At 42.9% G+C, this 25973-nt stretch overlaps 1 protein-coding gene across 2 annotated transcripts in view; it reads right to left on the minus strand.

Annotated features, from left to right (window-relative positions):
• Positions 1–11036: 11036 nt before the first annotated feature.
• Positions 11037–25973, minus strand: part of ddx52 (DEAD (Asp-Glu-Ala-Asp) box polypeptide 52) — a 33040-nt gene continuing 18103 nt past the window's right edge. For both annotated transcript variants that reach the window (XM_038814408.1, XM_038814407.1), the window contains exons 9-15: positions 25425–25515; positions 22954–23076; positions 20152–20302; positions 18094–18169; positions 15464–15535; positions 12720–12812; positions 11037–11357 (exon numbers count right to left, since the gene is read on the minus strand). In XM_038814408.1, coding sequence (XP_038670336.1) covers positions 11291–11357; positions 12720–12812; positions 15464–15535; positions 18094–18169; positions 20152–20302; positions 22954–23076; positions 25425–25515 — 673 coding nt within the window. In that variant the 3' untranslated portion in view covers positions 11037–11290. The remainder of the gene's footprint in view (positions 11358–12719; positions 12813–15463; positions 15536–18093; positions 18170–20151; positions 20303–22953; positions 23077–25424; positions 25516–25973) is intronic.

The following is a 25973-nucleotide window of genomic DNA, read 5'->3' on the forward strand; positions in this document are numbered from 1 at the left end:
TGCACGTCTTTAGACTGTGGGAGGAAACCGGAGCTTCCGGAGGAAATCTACGCAGACATGGGGAGAACGTGCAGACTCCGCACAGACAGTGACCAAGGTTGGGAATCGAACCTGGGAACATCTAGTTCTTTGATTACTGATGATAGTTTATTAACAAAAGGAACACATGGAAAGATAACTAACGAACTATAACACAAACGGTAACAAATAAGTGAATTCTCCTGGATCTACTTCTAATGCGACCATCCTCTAGTATGACTTACTACCAACTGCCCAATCTCTGGAGTCACATGGTGGAGCTCCGTCCTCACCTGTTGGTCGGAGGCCATATATCTAACTATATACATTACTATGCATATCACCACAGTTGGGGTGTCACGTGATGTGAGCGAGGGAACAGCCGTGTTTCCGCAATCTCCGGTTCTGCTTATCCTTTAATCTTCATTTCATTTTAATCCATCATTTCGTCCTAGTGTACACTTCATATTCATCTTTTTCTGGGTTGCATGGCATGTGCTTAGTCCTTGGAAGTTCCTGCTCAGTGTTTCTGTGAGAAAGAGCTGAGATAAAATGCTTAAATCCTTAATTCCTTGTGGTGGTCAGAATGGGCCTGGGATGGGACCCAGCTTGCAGTGGCGCAGTTGTTGCTTAGTGGGCTCAGGCCTTGGTAGTGCTGTGTGCATCTGGTTGTTGGCCAACACCGAAGATGTTGTCTTGGCTGCGGATCACGGCTCTGTGGTGCAGGTCATTTAAGCTCACTTTGAAGATTTTTAAAATTTTTATGAGAGCAGTGGAGGCACGCGAGAAGGTTCTGGTTTTCTAAAGAGCGCTTTCCGCCTTGTGTTATTGAAATCCTGTTGCATGGTGTGTCATCCATCCTGCCTGGTTTGGGAGAGGTGGAGGGGCCAGGTGGGGTGTGTACCTGAGCACTGTAGTGGGAGGTGAGATCCCGATTGAGTTCGAGAATTCGCTTCCTTCATCTTACAACCATAGAAATCCTGCAGTGCAGAAGGAGACCATTCAGCCCATTGAGTCTGCACCGACCCTTTGAACGACCGCACTACATAGGCACTATCACCCGTCCTATTTCTGAAACCCCACCCAAAGGGGCAATTTAGCATGGCCAATTCACTTAACTTGTACATCTTTGGACTGTGGGAGGAAACCAAAGCAACGGTAGGAAACCCACGCACTCACAGGGACAATGTGCAAACTCCGCACAGTCACCCAAGGTCGGAATCAAACCCGAGTCTGTGAGGCAGCAGTGCTAATCACTGTGCCACCGTGCGACCCTCGTCTTCTCGTGCAATGTGGAAAATGTCTTTATCCTGCAAATTTCCCTGTGGTGCTTCTGTAATGTTGGCCTAGCTCCCAGCTGATCACGTTGTTGATTATTTTTTGTTGTCTTTTTTCCTGCAGGAGTGTGCAAAATGTGAGCGTGGTGGCCTGTATCATTGATTGTCCTGATCTAGCAGAGTCACGTAGAGTCAATCATGAGGAATGTGATTTGTGTGGGGACAGCACGGTGGTGCAAGTGGTTAGCACGGTTGCCTCACGGCGCCGAGGTCCCAGGTTCGATCCCGGCTCTGGGTCACTGTCCGTGTGGAGTTTGCACATTCTCCCCGTGTTTGCGTGGTTTTCGCCCCCACGACCCAAAAAGATGTGATTAGGTGGATTGGCCACGCTAAATTATTCCTTAATTGGAAAAAATGAATTGGATACCCCAAATTTGAGAAAAAGGAATGTGATTTGTGCACAATTAAACCCCTTTTCATTACTGGGGAGAATGAGTGGGGCTGGCATGCATGTAACTTCCCTTGGGGTTTTCCTGCTTTTTTTGCTCTTTGTTAGGATGAATCCGCTCTTGGCTTCCGTGTGGGTGCAGATGGGTCTGGTATCCATAGAGAGGAGGCTGTGATTGGCCTATGGTGCCTTTGCCGCTGCTGGAATTGAGGGGGATTTGCGTGGTGTGCACCTGACCATGGTGCAGGAGACTCATCATGATTTTTCATGGTGTTTGTAGGTCTGTGCGGCGTGGGACGGGGTGCACCGTTTTGTTATGTTTTTAAGAGTTTATCCTATCTATCGCTCGGTCGGTCTCAGGTGGAGCTATGTGACTATCTAATCCTGTCTAGTGATTGTATTGAGCTGATTGTGATGTTGTTCTCCTCTTCCATTCCATATTCTTTTAAAAAAATCTTTATTGTCATAAGTAGGCTTACATTGCAATGAAGTTACTGTGAAATGCCCCTAGTTGCCACATTCCGGCACCTGTTCAGGTACACAGAGGGAGAATTCAGAATGTCCAAATTACCTAACAGCATGTCTTTCGGGACTTGTGGGATGAAACCGGAGCACCCGGAGGAAACCCATGCAGACACGGAGAGGACGTGCAAACTCCGCACCGACAGTGACCCAAGCTGGGAATGGAACCTGGGACCCTGGAGCTGTGAAGCAACAGTGCTAACCACTGTACTATTCATGTGTATTAAGCCATTTTCTTCATTCCCATTTATTGTCATGTTTTCTCCTAAATGAAAAACCTCAATAATTATACTTCTTAAAAAAAACTGTTCAGCTGATTAACTGACAGTGTAGTGAAAGTGACAATTATGATATTATCTTTCTGTTTTACTTTCTGAATCTCTTAAGTTACATGAAAGGCTGCTCCACTTTAAGGTCTCAAAATGAAAGAATCACAGAGCTGTCACGGCTCTGAAGGAGATCGTTGGCCCATTGTGCCTCCACCGGACTGGGGAAAGACGGGAGAAGTTCTGACTGGAGGATGAAGCAAAGGGCTGTTCAAAAAAATCAGTTAAGTTACAGAGTGCTTTAATGCTGAAAGAACAGAGATCAGAATGTAATTTCTTGTGTCAAAACAAGTGGACCATTGTACCACTAACCATTCACGTCACTATCGCTTGTTTACCAAGGTGAATTTTTGTTTGCTTACTGTACCTTACTGATCTTTCTTCTTTCTATATCGTTTAATCTAAATAAAGTTGATCATAGTTTAGCCAGTACACCGTGATCTATCAATTTATATCTTCCACATGGTTCTCCATGCTGCTCATGGCAAGTCAAATCTTAGTATTCTCACCGTGTCATTGCTTCACACTGACTGCTTCACATCAGGACTTATGAAACAGAGGGAAGTTAATTCGGAAAGACTTCCTGTATTGATCATCTCTGAATGTCGTCTGACAAAATGGAATTTGTCAAAGTAAATAGGACATTTTTGGGTTGAGAACAGCAGTAGGAGAACAAAAACAACCAAATCATTGGTGATTATTAAAGTGATCGTGCTGTACATGTTCTGGGTTTTTTTAGATCATGGTTTTCACTTTAAAATTCAATTCTCAGCTAATCAACTGAGAAGATCTCCCATGTCATTGTTTCTGGTAAATCAGAGGACGTAGGGTCAGAATTTACAAAGTATTTACAGCACAGGAACAGGCCATTTGACCGGTTAGGTCTATGCCAAAGTGTATGTTCCATAAGACCCTCCTCCCACTCTTCTTTATCTAACCTCATCAACATCTCCTTTTCCTTTCTGTCCAAGTTGCCTCACCGCCTTGTGGTGGTTAGTTTCATATTCTAATCTAGTCTTGGAAATAAGTTTCTCTTGAATTTCCTATTGGATTTATCAGTGACTATATGTAAGGGCCCTAGTTCTGTTCTTTTTTAAAAAAATCTTTCTTCGCCTCATTTTCAACAAATAAACAACAAAAGAAAACAAACAAAAACAAATACAGTATCAATCCCCCAAACAGCATCCCCTTCAATATACGGATCCAATCATCCCCTGTACATTCCAAGTAAAACTGATAGAACATTATCAATATGTAAACGGTGTACTCGAGAACAACAATAATCCCAACCCCCCACCCCCCCTTTCTATACACCCCCAATGTTCAATGGCAACCAATTCTCAAAAGTGCTTAACAAACAGTCCGCATGAATTGTAGAACCCTTCCTTCATCCCCCTCAGTTCAAACCTCACCTTCCTGAGAGTCAGAAATTCCAGCAGGTCCCCCCCGCCACGCCGAGGCACGTTGGGGGGGGGGGGGGGGGAAGCTGACCTCCACTCCAACAGGACCCGCCTCTGGGCAATCAGCGAGGCGAAGGCTAAAACATCTGCCTCCGCACCTGCCTGCAGCCATGGCCTGTCAGACACCCTGAAAATGGCTTCTAGGGGCCCTAGTTCCAATTTCATGTGCGCTACCCCCGAGATGACACTGAAAACCTCCCTCCAATACTTCTCCAGCTTCGGACACGACCAAAACATATGTACATGGTTTGTAGGGCTACTCCCACATCGCTAACATACATCCTCCACTCCGTCAAAGGGTCGGCTCATCCTTGTCCTCGTGAGATGTGCCCTATCCATGACCTTCAGTGTTCAGCCCCAGCCGCGCGCACGAGGTTGAGGCATTCACCCTCCGGAGCACCTCACACCACAGACCGTCTTCCATAGCCTCCCCCAATGCTTCCTCCCACCTGGCTTTGATCCCCTCCTTGGACCCTCCGACATCCCCCAGAATCCTCCCATAGATCGCCGACACCACTCCCTTCCCCGTTCCCCCTGCCGTCAATACCTCTTCCATCAATGAGGATGCCGGCACTATCGGGAAGCTCTGATCCTCCTTCCTGGCAAAGTCCCAGAGCTTGCAGGTACCTAAACCCTTCCCTTTGCCCCGGTCCAAATTTCGCCCCTAACTGTTCCAACCTTGCAAAACGTCCCCCAAAAACAGGTCTTTAAATACCCCTAACCCTAACTCTCTTCACATCTCCAAAACCTCCCATCCAGATTCCCTCGCTCAAACCTATGGTTTCCCCCTAATCGGCATTTCCCCTAACCCCGCCCCCAGCTTAAAGTGCTGCCTCAACTGCCTCCAGATCTTCAGCGATGCCACCACCAATGGACACGCACAGCCTTTGATGCTCTTCCCTCTCCACTTTATCCACCTTGGCCTTCGACGATATCATCTCCCCCCTCAGGGCCTCCCATACCACTGCCTGTGATACTTCCCCCACATACCCCTCAATCACCGTCCCGATTTTCTCACCAAAATTTCAGTCCCCCAGCAACCCCACGTCCATTCTCCATCCTGGTCTCTGTCCTATCCCCTTCTCCAAGACCATGTTTACCCAATGTGGCGCGTGATCAGAAATTGCTATCACTGAATACCCTGATCCCCTCACCCCAGTCAACAGTGCCTTCCCTACTACAAAAAAGTCTATCCTCGGATAAACCCTGTGAACCGAAGAGAAAAATTAGTACTCCCGTTCCCTCAGGTGCAAGAACCTCCATGGGTTCACCCCTCCCATTTCCCTCATAAGCCCAGTCACCACCTTCACCCCCCCCCCCCCCCCCCCCCCCCCCAAGCGAGCGCTGCTGTGACCTATACAGCCTTGGCTCCTGCACCGTTCCAATCCCCTCCCACTATTAGCTTGTGCGAATCCCAGTCCGGAATGGTCCCAAACACCTTCCTCACAAACCCTGCTTTAACCCAGTTAGGGCCATAAACACTCGCCAACGCCACCGACCTCCCCTCCAATACCCCTGTTACTATCACATATCTGCCCCCCTTGTCTGCCACCATCTTCTCCATCTGGAACCTCACTCTCTGACTGACAAAACCACTAACCCCCACGCCCTGCTGACGAACACCAAATGAAATACTTAGCTTACCCAGCCCTTCCTGAGCCTCACCTGATCAACAAAGAACAAAGAAAAGTACAGCACAGGAATAGGCCCTTTGGCCCTCCAAGCCTGCGCCGACCATGCTGCCCGTCTAAACTAAAATCTTCTGCACTTCCAGGGTCCGTATCCCTCTATTCCCATCAATTCATGTATTTGTCAAGATGCCCCTTAAATGTCACTATCGTCCCTGCTTCCACCACCTCCTCCGGCAGCGAGTTCCAGGCACCCACTACCCTCTGTGTGAAAAAACTTGCCTCGTACATCTACTCTAAACCTTGCCCCTCGCACCTTAAACCTATGCCCCCTAGTATTGACCCCTCTACCCTTGGGAAAAGCCTCTGACTATCCACCCTGTCTGTGCCCCTCATAATTTTGTAGACCTCTATCAGGTTGCCCCTCAACCTCCGCCATTCCAGTGAGAACAAACCAAGTTTATTCAACCTCTCCTCCTGGCTAATACACTCCATACCATGCAACATCCTGGTAAATCTCTTCTGCACCCTCTCTAAAGCCTCCACATCCTTCTGGTAGTGTGGCAACCAGAATTGAACACTATACCCCAAGTGTGGCCTAACTAAGTTTCTATAAGCTGCAACATGACTTGCCAATTTTTATACTCAATGCCCCGGCCAATGAAGGCAAGTATGCCGTCTGCCTTCTTGTCTACCTTCTCCACCTGTTTGCCTCTTTCAGTGACCTGTGGACCTGAACACCTAGATCTCTCGGTCAATACTCTTGAGGGTTCTACCATTCACTGTATATTCCCTACCTGCATTAGACCTTCCAAAATGCATTACCTCACATTTCTACGGATTAAACTCCATCTGCCATCTCTCCGCCCAAGTCCGCAAACGATCTAAATCCTGCTGTATCCTCGGACAGTCCTCATCGCTGTCTGCAATTCCACCAACCTTTGTGTCGTCTGTAAACTTACTAATCAGATCAGTTACATTTTCCTCCAAATAATTTATATATACTACGAACAGCAAAGGTCCCAGCACTGATCCCTGCGGAATACCACTAGTCACAGCCCTCAAATCAGAAAAGCACCCTTTTGCTACTCTCTGCCTTCTATGACTTAGCCAGTTCTGTATCCATCTTGCCAGTTCACCCCTGATCCTGTGTGACTTCACCTTTTGTACAGTCTGCCATGAGGGACCTTGTCAAAGACCTTACTGAAGTCCAGATAGACAACATCCACTGCCCTACCTGCATCAATCATCTTTGTGACCTCCTCGAAAAACTATCAAGTTAGTGATCCTTCCCTTCACCCTCAGAGAAGCCTCATCAGCGATTAAACTTTTTAGGTGTGCAAACACCCTCAACCCCTTCACTGGCCCCTCCAAACCACTCACGTTCCACATAACTAACCTGACCAGAAGTCTCTCACCCCTTCCCACCCTACTGTCCACCATCATAACTCCAGGCCTTGCCCATTGGGCTTAGCCCACCCCATCCCATTGTTGCCATCAAACCCCCCCCCCCTCCAGAATCGTCTCATCCACTTCCTCTCGAAAACATCTCCCCCAGTATCAGTCCACCCCCCCCCCCCCACACCCTTTTCACACCACCTAGACTCATCGAAACCTGTACAACCAGGCAGCCCCTCCCCCCACCACACCTCCATTCGCTAGTTAATGCGGAGGCCCCTGCCCAGGCCCGACTCCCCTCACCCAGGAAAACAAAAAAATCATTCCCTTCAAACAAACAAATCCAGTGCAAACACACAAACCCCAGAAAAGCATTATTACAAAAAAAGTCCCCACTCATACCTTATCCAAATAGGCAACCTTACCCCATATAACATGAAATAAGAAATAGAATGATATACAATCTTCCATCCCCTCTACCCTTGGTCCAAGACCAATCCTCAGTCCCATTCTTCACTTCCGCCCAGTCCTTCTGCCTTCACAAATGCCTCTGCCGCTTCCACCTTCTCAAAATAAGTCTTTGGGGTTGGAGGTCACCCTCAACTTAGCTGGGTACACTACGCCGAACCGCACCCCACTATTATACAGTGCCATCTTCCCTCAGCCGGAGGCCGCCCGCCTCCTCGCCACCTCCACAGTTAAGTCCTAGTATCCGTTTCTCCAAAAATTGTAAATGAAAGCAGCACAGTATCATAGTGGTTAGCACTCACAGCCAGTGACCCGGGTTCAATTCTGACCTTGGGTGACTGTCTGTGCGGACCTTGAATGTTCGCCCCATGTCTGTGTGGGTTTCCTCCGGATGCTCCGGTTTCCTCCCACAGTCCAAAGATGTGCAGATTAGGTGGATTGATTATGCTCCTTAGTGCCCACAAAAAATGTTAGGTAGGTTTGCGGGGATGGAGTGGGGGCCTGGGTCAGGTGCTCCTTTAAATGGTCGGTGCAGATGCACCGGTTACAGATGCACCATAGAAAGCATTATTTTTGGTTGTATCACAGCTTGGCATAGTTCCTGCTATGTCCAAGACCGCAGGAAACTACAAAAGGTCAGGAATGTAGAAGGTTTCAGGCAAATGTGAATTTGAAAAAGACTCTTGCATTCATTACATTTCTCACGATGTCTTTTCTTATTACTTTTCCATTTTGTTCTCCCATCCTTAACCAGCTTTCCGCTTAGTTTTCACAGAACCTTTCCCACTCTTATTTCTTTCGCTGTTCATACTGCAACACGGCCATGTGAAAGAGATGGTCGCAAAAAAATGACATGATACTGGTTGTCAAAAGAATAAAAACCAATTGCAAGCAAACTTCTGACTCCTTGGAATCTCGCTGTTGAGGAGGCAGATCAACCCCAAAAGCCAAGATTCCACACGTACCTGGAAAAACTCAGCACTTCACAGCCAATTGTAGTCCTGCAATTGTTATGGATAGATTTAATACAACAGGCTTGCTAGGTAAGGCATGTCTAAAGAGTTAGGTGGGGAAACCTTGTTTCACAAGGGCAGAAGAGGAGTTGTTGATCCAAATTAATGGGAGATGTATTTTTTTTTTAAATGGGCATTGCGCTAAAATTTAAAATATGATGGAAAACAATAGCAAAATGTGCATAACAGTAGCACAAAGTAGAAAAATGTATTAATTTAGAAAAGAGAACACAATAATAATCTTTTTTAGTTTCACAAGTAGTCTTCCGTTGATGGTGCAATGAAGTTACTGTGAAAAGCCCCTAGTCTCCACGTCCGGCACCTGTTCGGGTACACAGAGGGAGAATTCAGAATGTCCAATTCACCTAACAAGCTCGTCTTTTGGGACTTGTGGAAGGAAACCGAAGCACCTGGAGGAAACCCACACAGACACGGGGAGGGTGTTCAGACTCCGCACAGACAGTGACCCATGCCGGGAATCAAACCTGGGACACTGGAGCTGTGAAGCAACTGTGCTAACCACTGTGATACCGTGCCCCCATACAGTTCAAACTGTACCATAAAAAGCTCAGGGATCCCCTTCAACTTCAGTTAAAAACTAGATCGTAATAATCCCAGCTGAAGTGGCAAGAAAATGATTTGATTTCTAAAAGAGGCATCCTTCCGGTTATGGCTGAACCACACAACATTAAGTACAGGACAGTAAGTATAGGACAGTATACTGATTGCTGATTAAAAATCTATTCTCAGGTTTCTACATATCGGGTAGCAATTTAGTTAACTGGAAGCTCAGAGATAACCTGCATTGAGCAAATAGACTGAAGCTACCAAAAGTCTCCATCAGTTGTTCATACTGCTCACAGCTATCAAAAAGTGCAGACTTTGTGCAGTTTCTATCAGCTATTCTTGAGGGTTAAAAATAAATAGATACGAATCGTATCAAGTTCATTCCTTTCTCCTGAAACATTTTGCGTTACAGCAACAGAGCAAGACTGAGGCATTCCAAAGTCAATAATTAACTGTACGTTAACGAGGTGCAAAAAGCTTACTGAATTGCCTGAAAAAGCCAGTACGCTTAATGTGTTATGAGTGGCGCCTTTGTAATTAAGTTCAATGGGAATGGAAAATGGTTAGCCCCATTATAGGCACTGGACAATGTATGCAGTGGGGACCGTCTCAGTAAAAGTGACCATGAAGCTGTTGGATTGTTGTAAACGCTTAACTGGTTTAGGGATAAAAACCTGTAGTCCTTAAGTAAAAGCAAAATACTGCAGCTGCTAAAAATCTGAAATGGAAACAAAGTGCTGGGTAGACTCAGCAGGTCTGGTAGCATCTGCAGAGAGAGAAGCAGAGTTAACGCGACAGGTCAAATATGACTCTTCTTCAGAATTGAAAGATTGTATAAATGTGATGGGTTTTATGCCACTGAAAGGGCAGATGGGGAGGAAGAACAAAAGGGAAAGGGTAGAGGGTAGGGGAGATCATGTGGCTAAGATGTCAAGAAACAAAAGGCAACAGCAACGGTAGTGGATAATGTTTCTAGTAAAGAATCAAAGCATTTGTCCAGAATGAGAGTGAATGGCAGAAGAACCAACAATTCTGTCCAAAAGCAAAAACATGAAAAACAAGAACCAGACCATCACACGGCAAAAGAAAGAACAAAATCAAATGGGGATAGTTCAAGATCTGAGATTGTTGAATTCACTGTTGAGTCCTGAAAGCTACAACGTGTGTCATCGGGAGATGAGGTGCAGTTGCTGGAGCTTGTGTTGAGCTTCACTGGAACACTGCAGCAGACTGAGGACAGAAATGCGAGAGTAAGAGCAAATTGGTGAAGTAAACCTGCTGTCCTGACGGAGTGTGGCTTATGTGTGACTCCAGTTCTGCATAAACATGGCTAAGTCTTAACTGTTGTTCACCCCTGTTGTTGCTCACAATCACTGAGAAAAAAAAAACTAGGGGCAATAAATAACGGCTTTGCCTAACTTCAGAGAATGAATAATAATAAAAAAAATACACAGTGGTCTGGAAATGACAATTGGGAGCACAATAGCTAGCAAGAGTGAGAATAGCTCTTTGGCTTTTCCTTCAGTCTTACGCTCCTGCATCAACTAATTTAAGACTCTAATAAAATGCAGAATCCATTGGGCAATCTAGAGCTTTGTTAATCATGAACTATACATTTTAAATTTTTGCTGAAGATTAATCACTGTATAGGCATCAATTTAAACTTTACCCTAAATTATGCCAGTGATATTTATTCTCAACACTGTTATATACTAAACTGCATATACACGCAGAGTAACTTCCACACGATAAAATGTTTTCCTCAAGAGTATCCAAACTGCAACTTTCTGTATCGGACAAAAATGATCACTTTCAGTGTGTACGAAGACCACATCCTCACACCCACAACTGTTGCAATGATTTAAAGATACTGATTATTTGTAAAAGTTCAAACACACAATGTACAAGGGATCACAGTTGCAGTAGCACACAAACATCACTGCGTTTGTGAATATTTATTAAAAAAAGACTAATTTTAGACGAAGATCTCAAGTTTTTTTTAAATACAAAAGTGTAAACCATAGTACTGTTTAGCATAAATGTGTGGTGATCTGCACATGACTAGTAAATGTTCCAGTTTTTTCTACAGCTGTACGTGCAGAAGGCATGGGATTGCGACCTTGACCATTCCCAGCACTGCTGGATTGGCTGTCAGTGGAGCCTTGTTAAGCGGTGGTGGCTGGCAGACCGGGATGGGATTTTTCTTGCTTCTTGCTCTTCTGAATCATTTTACTGTAAAAGTAGAAGGATTAAATTTCAGTGAAACTAGCTGGGATAGCGAGATGCTGCACATATTGTACTTGCAAAGCAACATTATTTCCCTACATTCCCATTTTGTCCAAAAATGTTCAAACTGTTTTTCCAATCATCATCTTCCTGCATCAAATCCTCCCTAGAAGATAACATTTTTATCTCAGCAATCATGAGACTTACAACTTACTGTCAGCGCTGCATCGCATTACACATTTAACTCTCCACCAGTTGGCTGGCTTATCAATTGGACAACAAAGGATCTAACCTGTCCGATTAAGTAAAATTTAACGTTATAAAACTCAAAATTTCAAACAATTATTATTGCATCATTTCATTCTCAATATTAAAGTAGACTTTTAGGAATTGGGTGATCTAACAACACATTTACATCAAAAGAGTGCCACACATTTGGTCTCCGCAACCTTGGATAATTTTCATACACTCTTGCTACATCATATAATTCTTCCATCCAACATGGCACACACCCTCATGGCACAAATGTTAAAAGTATATTTTATATTACAGTAATTTTATCTTCATACTTGAGGCAATAATTCAGAAATAAATTAAACATCGCTTGAGCCAACATTCTAGTGACAGCTGTTTCTTTTTTAAATAAAGATTCAAAATGCTCCATTTTTAAAAATGTACTTTTCCCCCTCAATCCTCCAAATGAATTTCCAGAGTAGGAACTGTATACAGTACATGGACCGTCGTGAGACAGGTTGATTACACCTTACTGATGATAAAGTGTTGTTGCAACAGTGATCCTGCTCAGTATGAGAGGAACTGCAGGTTCAGACATTTGCTGCATGTGCTTGACTGAGCAGCCAATGGCACGAAGCTACCATCTGTGGGATTGTGACTGAGCGCCTCAGAGTCAGAATCCGCCCCAAATGTAACGATAACCCTGTGCTGCGGATCACAGGTTGGCCTGGGATAGCCGACTTCGATCGGTGCATAGCGCCGCTCGATTCAGAGTTGGAGTGCGGACGGATAGGTGCCACCTCTCATGTGGACGGAACGCTTACAAGTTTTCCGGACACAACCTGGCAGAAGGCTTTCAAAAACCTACTGCAAATTTTAATTAAAAAATAATTGGTGTGTTGACTCATTTAGTTCCATTTCAGACATCTCAGAAACAATGATCCCTGTAAGCTGTGCATGTACATGGAGGAAGCAATCTGACAGCCATTGCTCACAAATTATTTCCTTTCAGCCCCCTTTGTGCGAGCACTTGCAATGAAGAAAAACGAGAGGTCACTACTTAGAAATACTGATGTCTAATTTCACACAGTTTAATTCAAAAATAAATACGTTAAATTTAAAATAAAACCATACTTCTTCCTGGCTGCCTTTTCTAGGAAGTATTTTGGTGTGGTCGTGATATCCGCTCGTTTGATTGGATTTTTGATCATTCTTTTCTTTTGTTTACTGCACAAGGGTGAGATAGAAGCCATTATTACATGTAGTGCTATTGGATTGAGTTTCAAAATCAATGCAAAAACTGTGGAAAATAAAACTTTTGATGAAACAACATACACAAGCACTAAGAACAGGCTGGGTGTCTAACAAAGGCTCCTGTGCTAAAAGATTCAAACCATTCTCAAATTGTGGCATTGAAGGATTCGGGTTCAACTTCATTCTGGGGATCGGTGCTCCAATGCTGATTTTGCAGAGACAGAGTTTGAAAAACATCTTGTTCCATTTTACATTCATTGAATATCCCCAGCCTTAATATTTTAGCCAAGTTATGCTGAGCGAGATAAAATATTCCTAAAACATTTATATTCAAAACGTAACGCTGACATCTTTTTGATGCAATTATCTATACTCTTCAATGGAAGCTCATCCACCACATTTGACATAATTATTATTCAGAACTTTAAGGTAGGGATAAGAATTGTATTTCTAGAAAAGTGACAACAATACCACCTACCATTGATAGAAAAAAAATACATTTCCTTTAGCAAATTAGTTAATGGGATGGGAGTGTTGCTGGCATGGTCAGCAGTTATTATCCATTATTAATTGCCCTTGAGAATTAAGTGGTGAGCTGCCTTGGTGAATACAGCTGACTGAATGGTCAGACAAGGCAAGGATGGCAGATTTCCTTCCCTTAAGTGAACTAAATTGTTTTTTGCGACAATCAGTAGTTTCATGATCACTAATAATAATAATAATCTTTATTATTGTCACAACTAGGTTTTTTTTTTAATTTAGTGTACCCAATCATTTTTCCAATTAAGGGGCAATTTAGTGTGGCCAATCCACCTAGCTTGCACGTTTTTGGGTTGTGGGGGCGAAACCCACGCAGACACGGGGAGAATGTGCAAACTCCACACGGACAGTGACCCAGAGCCGGGATCGAACCTGGGACCTCAGCGCCGTGAGGCGGTTGTGCTAACCACTAGGCCACCGTGCTGCCCGTCACAACTAGGTTTACATTAACAGTGCAATGAAGTTACTGTGAAAATCCCCTCGTTGCCACACTCTAGCGCCTGTTTGGGTACACCAAGGGAGAATTCAGAATGTCCAATTCACCTGATAGCATGTCTTTCGGGACTTGTGGGAGGAAACCGGAGGAAACCCACGCAGACAGAAGGAGAACGAGCAGACTCCACACAGACATTAACCCAAGCCAGGAATTGAACCTGGGACCCTGGCGCTGTGAAGCAACAGTGCTGACCACTGTGCTACCGTGCCGCCCATTTACCCTATTACTGATACAAACTTGTTATTCCAGATTTATTTAAATAACCATATTTATATTCCAGCTTCCACCGGGTATTTGAACTCTAGTCTCTGGATTGGCCATAGCCTTTTGCTTACTGGATGATAAGTATAACCATACCCACTAAAGAGAGAGAACATTCGAAAAAGGCAAATCATTAACACTCTGCTCAAGAAACCACATAGATCTCATGAGAATGGCTAATTCAGAAGTAGGCTGCAATTTGTGGATAGTGGATATTCGTGAACAAATGAAGGATCAATAAGACTGGTTTACATTTCAAACTAATTTGTCGATGCTACAATTTTACAACTTGTACCGGTGTATAATTGGGTTTAGAGCACTTCTTTCACTGTTCAAAATATGAACGTTAATTAAATGATTCAGAGCAGTGCTATACACAAGAACCATGATGTGGAGATGCCGGCGTTGGACTGGGGTGAGCACAGTAAGAAGTCTTACAACACCAGGTTAAAGTCCAACATGTTTGTTTCAAACACAAGCTTTCGGAACACTGCTCCTTCCTCAGGTGAACCTGAGGAAGGAGCAGTGCTCCGAAAGCTAGTGTTTAAAACAGACATGTTGGACTTTAACCTGGTGTTGTTAGACTTTACTATACACAAGAACGGTACTTAAATAGTTGGTGGAACGGGAAAGAGGAAGATAAATCTTCTATTCGCAATCGTAGCCACACCAAATGGAAACAAATGGAAGAAATGGGAAAGAACGAAACCCAGGCTTGCCTGACATAACTCCAAATAGCCAGGACAAAGTAGCACTGGTGGAGCCCTGTGCCGGGCCCACTGACTGACATGGAACGGTGAGGGAGAAAAAAATATCTTTTGTTCGAAAGCAGAGAAAGCAATAAACGAAAAGGCGGCCGACAAGACCCGTTCTTTAAATTAATACTCCCATTAGAAGAATTTCCTTTAAATGGTGCGATTCTGCCAATCTAGCCAATTAAACTGCTAATTCTCAAATAAGTCATTATGAGCAACAGCTGACTCATCACAATGTCGACTTATTTAGTTCTCTCCAATAAAGGGGAGGCGTATATGTAAAATAATTAATCTTGAAGCACTCTACACTAAAAAAGGTAAAAGGGGAGAGAGGATTAAAGCACAAATTCAAAGCTGTGCACTCCCAGGGAAGTACATATTTATTTGGAAGACACGAGATATAATTATTGAGCTTTAAGAACTAACTTAACTCGGATTGCCAGATATGCCAGTCATCAATATTGCAACCCAGTCCACTCACTAAGGCCAAACCACACCTTTGTCTGAAACAGCTATACGCAGCATCTTGGATAGCAGTTAGGGTAACACGTTTTCCAACCGTCGGCACTTACCTTCGCAGTTTGTTTATTTGCATCATGTAGTCTGGTACAGGGCAGCCAGCTTGTTTGATAACATTTGCGATACTAATGAAACAGAAAAAAAATTAACAAAACAGAAAATGAACGCTTCAAGATTTTCAGCCAGTCTCACCTCGAAATAGCCATGATATTTTTGGAAGTGTCAGCACTGATCAATAAGAACTATTGATCGCACTGACCTGCTTGATTCCATCACAGCACAAAGACAGATGAATTAAGCATCGAGCAAACAAGTCGCGAACTTTCAGTTTTTCATACATCAGTTGTTCTGAATTCTCTGAGCGAGATGTGGGCTGATCACCAGTTACCGAATGTTTCGACAAATGAAGACTCAGTCCACCAAGTGAAAAGGATCTATGCAATGATGCCAGATCCAGTCTCACCTTATTTAGGTTACAAATGAGTTTAGTTGTCATTTAGGATTTGCACCACTGCTTTACGCCTGGCAAGATAAGGCACAGAATTGTCGACAGGCATCATTGTGGTAATGCAAGCAATTTCGGTTCTGGAGTGGTGACCCACAAACTGCTTAAATTCACACAAGGAGAATAGATCACAACATCCTAATGTTAGCTATTAGTTACATGCATGTGTGACACCCTTGTTCATGGCTACACAGATAAGTGAACTGATTCCTAGAGTGGTCCGTTGTGTTTACAATTGGCTTCTAACCAATTAAATTCTACAAAGTCAACCAGAATGAGGAAAGTGAATGCCATGCGGACACAGTTTGTCCAACAGAAAAATGATGATGCATCTTTGAAATGGAATGGAGTCCACGTCGCAACACTTTAAAATCATGGTATGAAAAAAAAAAAAACCACATTGGGTCTTGGTGAGGCCACACCTGGAGTATTGTGTGCAGTTTATCAGAGGAAGGATGTTCTTGCTCGAGAGGGAGTGCAGCGAAGGTTTACCAGACGGATTCCTGGGATGGCAGGACCGACATATGAAGAGAGATTGAATCAGTTAGGATTGTATTTGTTCAAGTTCAGAAGAATGAGGGAGGATCTCATAGAAACCTATAAAATTCTAACAGGACTACACATGGTTGATGCAGGAAGGATATTCCCGATGTTGGGTGTGTTGAGAATCAACAATCACAGTCTGAGGATACGGGATGGACCATTTAGGACAGAGATGAGGAGAAATTTCTTCACCCAGAGAGTGGTCGGCCTGTGGAATTTGTTACCACAGGAAGTAGTTGAGGCCAAAACATTGCATGTTTTCAAGAAGCAGTTAGATTTAGCATTTAGGGCAAAGGGGATAAAAGGATATGAGGGGAAAGCAGGATTAAGCTATTGATTTGGATGATCAGCCTTTATTATAATGAAGGTGGAGCAGGCTTGAAGGGCCGAATGGCCTCCTCCTGTTTTCTATGATAATAGAATTGCTGCATCTATCATTTTGGTTCTGTGAGTCAGTAGGGACAAATGATGAATCAGCACTTCTGACTGCAGCATATGTTAAAGGTCAACAAGTGAAAAGTAATTTTTTAAAAACATTCTGTTTACAAAGTTAGTGACACTCTCATCTCCATTAGTTTATATAGGCTTTTAGTTTCAAGAGGATCTTCTGAAGCGACCCAAATAGAACACTGCACCGTTGGGATAAGAGCACAAAGCTTTTGCATAAACCTATTGTAAAATAGTTCATCTTTATTGTTTCTTTGCCACTTTCTCATAATGGTTGTCACTTTTCAAATTAGAAAAAGCAAGAAACGTCTGTATTCTCATTATATGCAGCAGACTGTTAGAACATGTAGCTCCCAATGTGAGTAATATTTCAGTAGTCAGTGAGCACCAACAACACACAAAAAGTACATTTAATCACTGTAAGAAACAGCTCAATTATGCTTTTCACAATAAGCCTCCTCTGCCATAAAAAGCAGAATCAATTTTATATGCAAGCATTATTCTCTTTCCTCTCCCAAAAAAGTGCTCTCATTTGAGAGAAACATATGTAAGTAATCTTGCTATCCATTTTCTCCTGAACAACATTTTTGGAATATGCACATCGCAAGGCCTGCAGCAGTTTAAGAAAGCAACTCACCAGCTCCTTTTCAAGAGCAATTAGGGATGGACAATAAATGCTGGCCTTGCCACTGATGTTCACATCCCAGGAATCAAGACATATCAAACGATGATTAACTTTATTCGGGATGTGGAGATGCCGGCGTTGGACTGGGGTGAGCACAGTAAGAAGTCTTACAACACCAGGTTGAAGTCCAACAGGTTTGTTTCAAATCACTAGCTTTCGGAGCACTGCTCCTTCCTCAGGTGTACGAGGAGCATGAACATTATTCACCTGAGGAAGGAGCAGTGCTCCGAAAGCTAGTGTTTGAAACCTGGTGTTGTAAGACTTCTTACTGAACTTTACTCGGATGAATGAAAATCGCTTATTGTCACAAGTAGGTTTCAAATGAAGTTACTGTGAAAAGCCCCTAGTCGCCCACATTCCAGCGCCTGTTCGGGGAGACTGATACGGGAATCGAACCGTGCTGCTGGCCTGCCTTGGTCTACTTTCAAAGCCAGTGATTTAGCCCTGTGCTAAACAGCCCCGCTGGGGCACCTCTAACTTTTTGCACTGATGTTCAAACTGACCTCCTTAAAAGTGGTTTATCATCTTCTGTGAAAAATGTAACAGCCTTTCCTTGATGACCAGCTCTTCCAGTACGTCCTAGTTACAAAAAAACTCGTCAGCAAAGTTCAAAGACAGTCACTTCACATAGAAGCTAGACACTTTGTACACGTTTCCCGTCTCCTGTAAAGTATCCAGACATTTGATAAGATGCCACATCAAAGGTTACTACAGAAAATAAAAGTGTATGGTGTAGGGGTAATAAATTGGCATGGATAGAAGATTGGCTGGCTAACAGTAAACAGAGGGTAGCTATAAATGGGTATTTTTTTCTGGTTGGCAGGATGTAACTGGTGGTGTACGACAGGGATCAGTGGCGAGGCCACAACTGCTTGCAATTGATAGAAATGACTTGGATGAAAGGATTGAAGGTATGATTGCTAAGTAGGAAAGTAAATTGTGAAGAGGATGCAAGGAGGCTACAAGGGGACATAGACAGGTTAGGTGAATGGGCAAAGATTTGGCAAATGGAGTACAATGTGGGGAAAATGTGAAATTTCCATTTTGGCAGTATATAAAAGAAGCCTTATCTAAATGGTGAGAAATTGCAGAGCTCGGAGGTTCAAAGTGATCTGGGTGTCCAAGTGCATGAATCATAAAAGGCTAGAATGCAGGTACAGCAAGTAATTAGGAAAGCTAATAGAACATTATTGTGTATTGTGAGGGGAATTGAGTGCAAAAGTAGGGAGGTTACACTTCAATTGTACAGGACACTGGTGAGTCCACACCTGGAGTACTGTGCACGGTATTGATCTCCTTATTTAAGGATGGAAATGCATTGGTAGCAGTTCAGAGAAGGCTTAATAAACTAATACCAGAAATTGGCAGGTTGTCTTGGACAGGCTAGACTTGTATCTGCTAGAGTTTAGAAGAGCAAGAGGGGACTTGATTGAAACTTATAAAATACCGAGGAGTCTTGACAAGGTCGATGTGGAGAGGAGATCTCCTCTTGCAGGAAAATCCAGAATTTAAAAAACAATAAATTTAGAGTACCCAATTATTTTCCAATTAAGGGGCAATATGCGTGGCCAATCCACCTAACCATTACATCTTTGGGTTGTAGGGGTGAAACCTGCGCAGTCACGGGGGAATGTGCAAATTCCAGGATAATCTAGAAATAGGGATCGCCCATTTAAGACAGGGATGAGAAGAAATATTTTTCTCCCAGAAGATAGTGACCTCCCTTCCCTTCCTCAGAAGGCAGTGTATGTTTTCAAGGCAGAGGTAGATAGATCCTTGATAAACAAGGGGGTGAAAGGTTACCGGGGGTAGGCTACTGTCAGCTCAGCCATGAGTTCCCCTTAAATTTAAGCAAAATACTGCGGAGGCTGAAGATCTGAAATAAAACAAAGTGCCAGAAGAGCTCAGCAGGTCTAGCAGCATCCTGGAGAAAGAAACAAAGTTCTGAAGGAGAGTCATATGGGACTCGAAACTTTAACTGTGTTTGTCTCTCCACTGATGCGGACCTAGGCCCATCACTTTCTGTTTTTAATTGTTGCCAAGTTTCCCTTCATGGGTCCTGCACACCTTAGATCCAATTACTCACCTATTCCCTCGGGTATGGGTTGGCAAGGCCAATTTTCAAACTTAAACGCCTCCCCTCTCAAATTAGAAGATTGCCACAATAGCTAGATTAACCACTGGGCAAATAAATCCAACACACAAGACTTGGCTCAACTTTCTGAAAAGCCAATTGTTATTGTGAACAAAGTCTAGCAAATTTCAGGAGGCTTGGCCAGCCTAACCATCAACTTAATCCCTCAACAATGATTGCTCAAAATGAAGAGCTACATAGTCATGCACTGATACTTAAGAGGTAGATTTAGAACTCAGAAATACACCTGCTTTTCCTATGTCACTGGATGGTTGGGGAAGTTCAGTCTAAAATAAACCTTATTTGTGTGACTGAGAACTTTATTCAGGTTGTTGTAAGACATAAAACTTTGCAAAGTCCAACATATCTACTGTTGTTGTCCAGTATATTTTATTTTCTACTGAATACAGAAATATAACATACATACCTATTCTATGAATGTACTCAACAGAACTAGTTGGAAAGTCGTAGTTGATGACTAGATTCACTCCTTTAAAATCAATACCACGAGCCATGAGTGCAGTGCAAATGAGCACCCAAATCTTTCCTGCTCTGAAGCTGTACACTACATTATCTCTCTGGTGGGGGAAGAAATAGAAATATTCAATTGTTGACGAGTGATTAATCACAGTAAAAACAGGCTTTAACTCCCAGCTCCAGTTTCTAGGTCCACTGGATATCCAACTATGATTGAAAACAAAGCAACTCTCTCCAACAAATATTTATTTGTGAGTTACATGACAAAAATCTCAGAAAATGCAAGGCATCAAATAGAACGGCAGGCTCTATAAACCAGCCAGTATCTTAATAAGTGATTTTGTGTGCGAGTCTCAATAGTAAATGTTGAAGGCAGTTCTAACACATTGGGTTTCACAAACAAGGTCAATCATTTTCTGATGTATAAAGGCACAGTTTCCAACCAAGGGATGTTGGGTAGCCTGCCTTATTTTCTTCTCTGCCGTTGCCGGAGGGCACTGTTTCTGTCAGTGTTCCAGCTGAGGACGGCTACCATATATACTCATGTAAAAATTTTTGAAGCTAAAGCTTGAGGCTCGATTCTTAAATGAATAATATTTAAAGGGGTTTGCACGCATGCTTGATTTATACTCACAGACTGAAATAAATCTTAAGAAAAGTTTAAAGACTTGTTATTGTAAACACGTTATTGTGCTCTCTGCCGTTTCTGTGCTGTGGCAGTGTTGGTACAAAGAATTCGATCAAAATGAAAAAGCCCTACATCACTTTGGTTCAGAAAGTCCACATCATATTGAAGCTAAACAACCCCCTCCCCTCAAACAGAAGGAGGCTCCCAAGAATACCGGCTGTTGCGTTTACTAATTGTTTTGCATCCTTTACAAAATCAGCTAAACACATACTGGAGAATAAAATGATTCTTAGAAATACTTTGTGCGCAAAAAGTATAATCAACGTTATAAAGAAATGAGTGAAGTATTGAACCCTTGAAGTCAAGTCTGCAAATACTAACAATGTTTTGGAGGATGTACCATGTAACCCCTACCTAAAGAAACAATATGAAGACACATTCAGCAAATTGCAACAATCTAGTAACATAGCAAGGTTAGAGACTAGTCATGACGTAAAGGCTTTAAACCATGAGAAAGCACATGGGAAACTGTAGTGTCAGGGAAACATTAATTTATCTTGAGTAAGTGATTAATGTCTAATTAACTAATCACCTGTTGAGTGATTGATTACTTTTCTGAACGAATCAGGGGGTCTCAGCGGAGAGTAAAAACCAATGAAAAATGAGCAATTGAGTAAATTATAGATAAGGATTTTCTTAAGAATTTGGGCATCTTTGGAAATTACTTTTATTTTGAAGTATTTTCTTGTGTTTATGTTTTTAATGATTTTTCGCTATGTATTTCCAAGTATATGTATTATTTTGATGTATGTTTTGATTCAGTTCTTATGCAAGTGTATCAAGTGAATTTTGTGTCCAAAAGTGTATTTTGGACACCTTCAATCAACTGGACTGAGTACCTTATTTCAGGGAGAAAAATAAGAGATAAAAGCAAATTACTGCGGATGCTGGAATCTGAAACGAAAGGGAAAATGCTGGAAAATCTCAGCAAGTCTGGCAGCATCTTTAGGGAGAGAAAAGAGCTAACGTTTCGAGTCCAATGACTCTTTGTCAAAGAAAAATAAGAGATCCTACACCAGCCCTCTGCCTCCACCATTTCCAAAATTGTCAAGGAGAAAGAGGAGGTAGAGGAGATTCTGGAAGCCATGGCTGTGCGGTGAGAACCTGGAGCGAGGAAACCTGGATTCCAAGCACAAAGGGAAAAATCAGACCATTGGCGACACCCTGCTCAGCTGGTCCGAATGGCCAGCAAGGAGAAGAGTCCGATCCCGGGGCCAGTGCCGACGGCCAAAGCCACAACCTTCACTGAGGAAAAAGGGATCGAGCTCAAACCCACCAACGGGTAGCTGAGATGGTGGAAGAGCCCCAGCAACCTGGCCTGCAAGTGTGCGCCAGGAGATAAGAGCGAATAGAGGAGCGATAAATATTTTCTTCAGTTTTAGTTGCTCGCTGTAAAAAACCTCCCTCCAGCTCAGGTGAAACAATCTATTTAGTTGGTGCCTGTACTATTGCCCTGCCTTTCATAAAACCATAATGGAAAACTACGGTCATAAAACATACAATGCAAGGTGTATGAAAAATCATGAACTTCTAAGCCAAAAATCATGTGTCAGCTTTACACGAGATGAACTTTTACACAGGTATATACAGTAAATCACAACAGATCACTGTCATAGATCTATCTGCCTGTTGTTTGACTTGTTTTTTGTTCCTTTTTTAAAAATAAATTAAGTGTATATAATTCTTTTTTTTATTAAGGGGCAATTCGGTGTGGTCAATCCACCTACCCTGTACATCTCTGGGCTGTGGGGTGAGACCCACGCAGACGGGGGAAGAATGTGCTAACTCCACACGGCTGGGATCGAACCTGGGTCTTCTACCCCATGAGGAGCAGTGCTAACCACTGCACCGCCGATGTTGTTTGACCTTGTATCAATAACATCATGTCCCAGCACTATTCTATTGGTTATAATTTTTCTCCTTTCTCCCAAAGAAGTCTGGGGAAATTTAAAATCAATTAAGGGATCATTTATCAGTCAGTTTTCCTGTTTTAATTGTTAACCAACTAAGCTTGTTGCATTTGACTTCTTCAAACAGAACATGGCAAAATGAAAGTCTGTATACCTGTTGCTGTGTTCTTTCTGCGTGGATAACCTCAACGTTAATGCCCTCATAGATTAACTCACGAAATAGTTCCTTTGCTCTTTCAATCGACTGAACGAAAACTAGTACTGGAGGTGAAAAGCCCTTGAAGGAAAAGGTTAAGCATATTACATACACACACACATGCGAATGAAACAAGTCATGCTGCTGGAATCCCAAACTGTTCCTACAACCAAGAGAATGGTCACACAATACCCACAATGACACCGATGGATTTTCATACAAATCCTGAGATTTATAAAACATTTTACAACACCAGATTGAGAGGATAGGTGCTCTTAGTTAGACAACACTGAATGTTGGCTTTCCTGTTACAAACACATGCAGGCAACCACAGTGATTGATTAACACTGAACATTCGGCAACTCATCATTGTTAGTGAAAGCTTTTCTTTATACTGAAGAAAGATAGTCCACCCAGCTTGCACAACAACTTTACCAGTTAGTTCTAAATGACAAACGCAGCTCCCCAGGTAAACAGTAAACCAAAGATGAGGATGGCTGCATGATGCAGACACTTGATGGTTCTCTGGCATGCTGAATCTGGAATTAGGAGTTGCTAGGTAATGCTTTGATCTAGTAATGTAGGAGCAGTAGTAGGGCATTTGGCCCATCGAGCTTGCTCCGTCAATCAATTTGATTAGGGCAGATCATCCACCTTACTGCCACCTTCCCAACTTGTCCCTGGTGTCATCAGGATCCAGAAATTTATCAATCTCTGTCTTGAACATGCTCAATGATTGAGCCTCCCCAGTCCATTGGGAGTACAGAATTCCAATGGTTCATCTCCTACTTAGTGAAGAAATTCCTCTTCATCCCAGTCTTATATGCCCTGCCCCTTAGCCTGAGACTTTGTCCCCTAGTTCTAGACTAACCAGCCAGGGGAAACATCCTACCTACATCTATCCTATCCCACCCTGTGTGAACTTTTAAGTTTCAATGAGATCACCTCCCAGTTTTCAGAATTTAGAAAGAGGTCCAGCTTCCTCAATTGCTCCTGATAAGGCAGTCCTGCCATCCGAGCGATTCGTCTGGTGAACCTCCGTTGCCCTCCCTCTGTGGCAACTACATCCAAATAAGGACAACACACCAGGCGCAATTTCACCGAAGCTCAATACAATTGCAGAAAGACATCTTTACTCCAGCACTCAAATCCTCTTCAGGTGAAGGTGAACATACCATTTGCCTTGCTAGTTGCTCGCCGCACCTGTATGCTAGCTCTTGGTGACTCACGTGCAAGGCCACTCATATCTCTTTGGACATCAACACTTCCCAACTTAAGGAAACTTGAGGAACTTCCCTCATTTAAGGAATATTTGTCCTACCAAAGTGGATAGCTTCACATATTCATGTTATATTCCATCTTTCTTGTTCTTGCCCATTCATTTAGCCTGTCCAAATCCCTTTGATGTCTTCTCCTCACAACTTACATTTGGACCTAATTTTCTGTCATCAGCAAATTTGGAAATATTACATTCGGTCCTCACATCCAAATCATCTGTATAAGAGGGTAAACAGCTGTGGCCGAGCACTGATCCTTGCAGTACCCTAGTCACAGACTGTCAGCCTGAGAAGAGGCAGTTTAACCCTACTCTGTTTTTCTTCTTTGTTCGCCTCTTCTCAATCCATAGCAGTATATAGCCTCCACTTCCACGTGCTCTAAATCTTAGCCCAAAATTCTATCAAAGTGGGGATGAGAGAGAGAGAGAGAGAGAGAGAGAGAGAGAGAGAGAGAGAGAGAGAGAGAGAGAGAGAGAAATGAATAGGGAGAAGAGGTATTAACAAAACTCTGGGACCATCTTTCATGCCTGCCAATTTCAACATAATATTATACAGTACCAAAAAATACATGACGGTTGGCAAGAAAGAAAATGAGCATAACATTAGAGGTTATAGATAGAAATGGATAAAAAGGGGAATTACTGTTGGTCCTAAAACCCAAGTTATTTACAATATTATTAAATCTTTAAAAGAAGGCAGAACTGAAAGGTGTCAGCTACCAAAGTTATAGATTGGCGCCACATAGTGGAATACAAAGGAAGTTACACAAGTAGACCACATCCACAATTCCTTGAGATTCTCAATTGCCCACCTCTGATTTGGACTATGTGTTGAGAAAGGCACCACCTTGGTCCTCAAACCCAATCTTTAGTGTACACTATTTTAAAAGTTCACAATCAGCAAGGGCTCAGCTTTAGTGGTTTTCCAATGCCAGGATTGAAAAGTTTGCCAGCTGTACGCCACACAATAATAGCTTACATCAGAGCATATGTCATCGGTGCATCTTCACCAGGACTCCAAAAGGTTGCTTTCTGACGACTGGGACTGGAATATTTCCACTAAAAAACGAGGTATTTTCAACAATTTTGAACAGTCACATGAAATAGTAGTAGTGCTGGCCACGTGTATCTGATAATCTCACTCATTTCCTACCTTTTTAACGAGGTCTCGCATTGCCAGCAGTTTCCCAGTTTCGGTACCCACAAAAAGTAACTCCTGCTCCACAGTCTCCACAGCAGAATTCCTACAGGAAAAATTAAAAGGTACTGCAAATGTTTAACTAGAATAGTCTTACTATTGCTCGTAATGGAGGATATTTAGTGCACTAATGCAGGCAGCCCAAGCAAAAATTGTTGCAAATTATGATGAGAACATAGTTGGTGTTAGGCTGAGGGCGTACATGTGACGTTAGATCAGCATTAATTAACAGGAAAATCCGTCAAGATAAAGGAGTCAAATGAACAAAGTGTTTGGAAAATTCCTGATCCTCACCCAATAGAGGGAGAGAGACAGATTTTTTCAGTGGTTTCTCAAAATGGAGTTACAATATTTATGGACAGGTCAGCACGGTTAGCACTGCTGCCTCACTGAGCCAGGGACCCGGGTTTGATCCGTGTATAGTTTGCATATTCTTTTTGTGTCTGTGTGGGTCTCATGCTCACAACTCAAAGATGTGCATGGTGGGTGGATTGGTCACACTAA

The sequence above is a fragment of the Scyliorhinus canicula genome, chromosome 12 (assembly GCF_902713615.1).
Source record: "Scyliorhinus canicula chromosome 12, sScyCan1.1, whole genome shotgun sequence".
In the NCBI taxonomy this organism is placed as follows: Eukaryota; Metazoa; Chordata; class Chondrichthyes; order Carcharhiniformes; family Scyliorhinidae; genus Scyliorhinus; species Scyliorhinus canicula.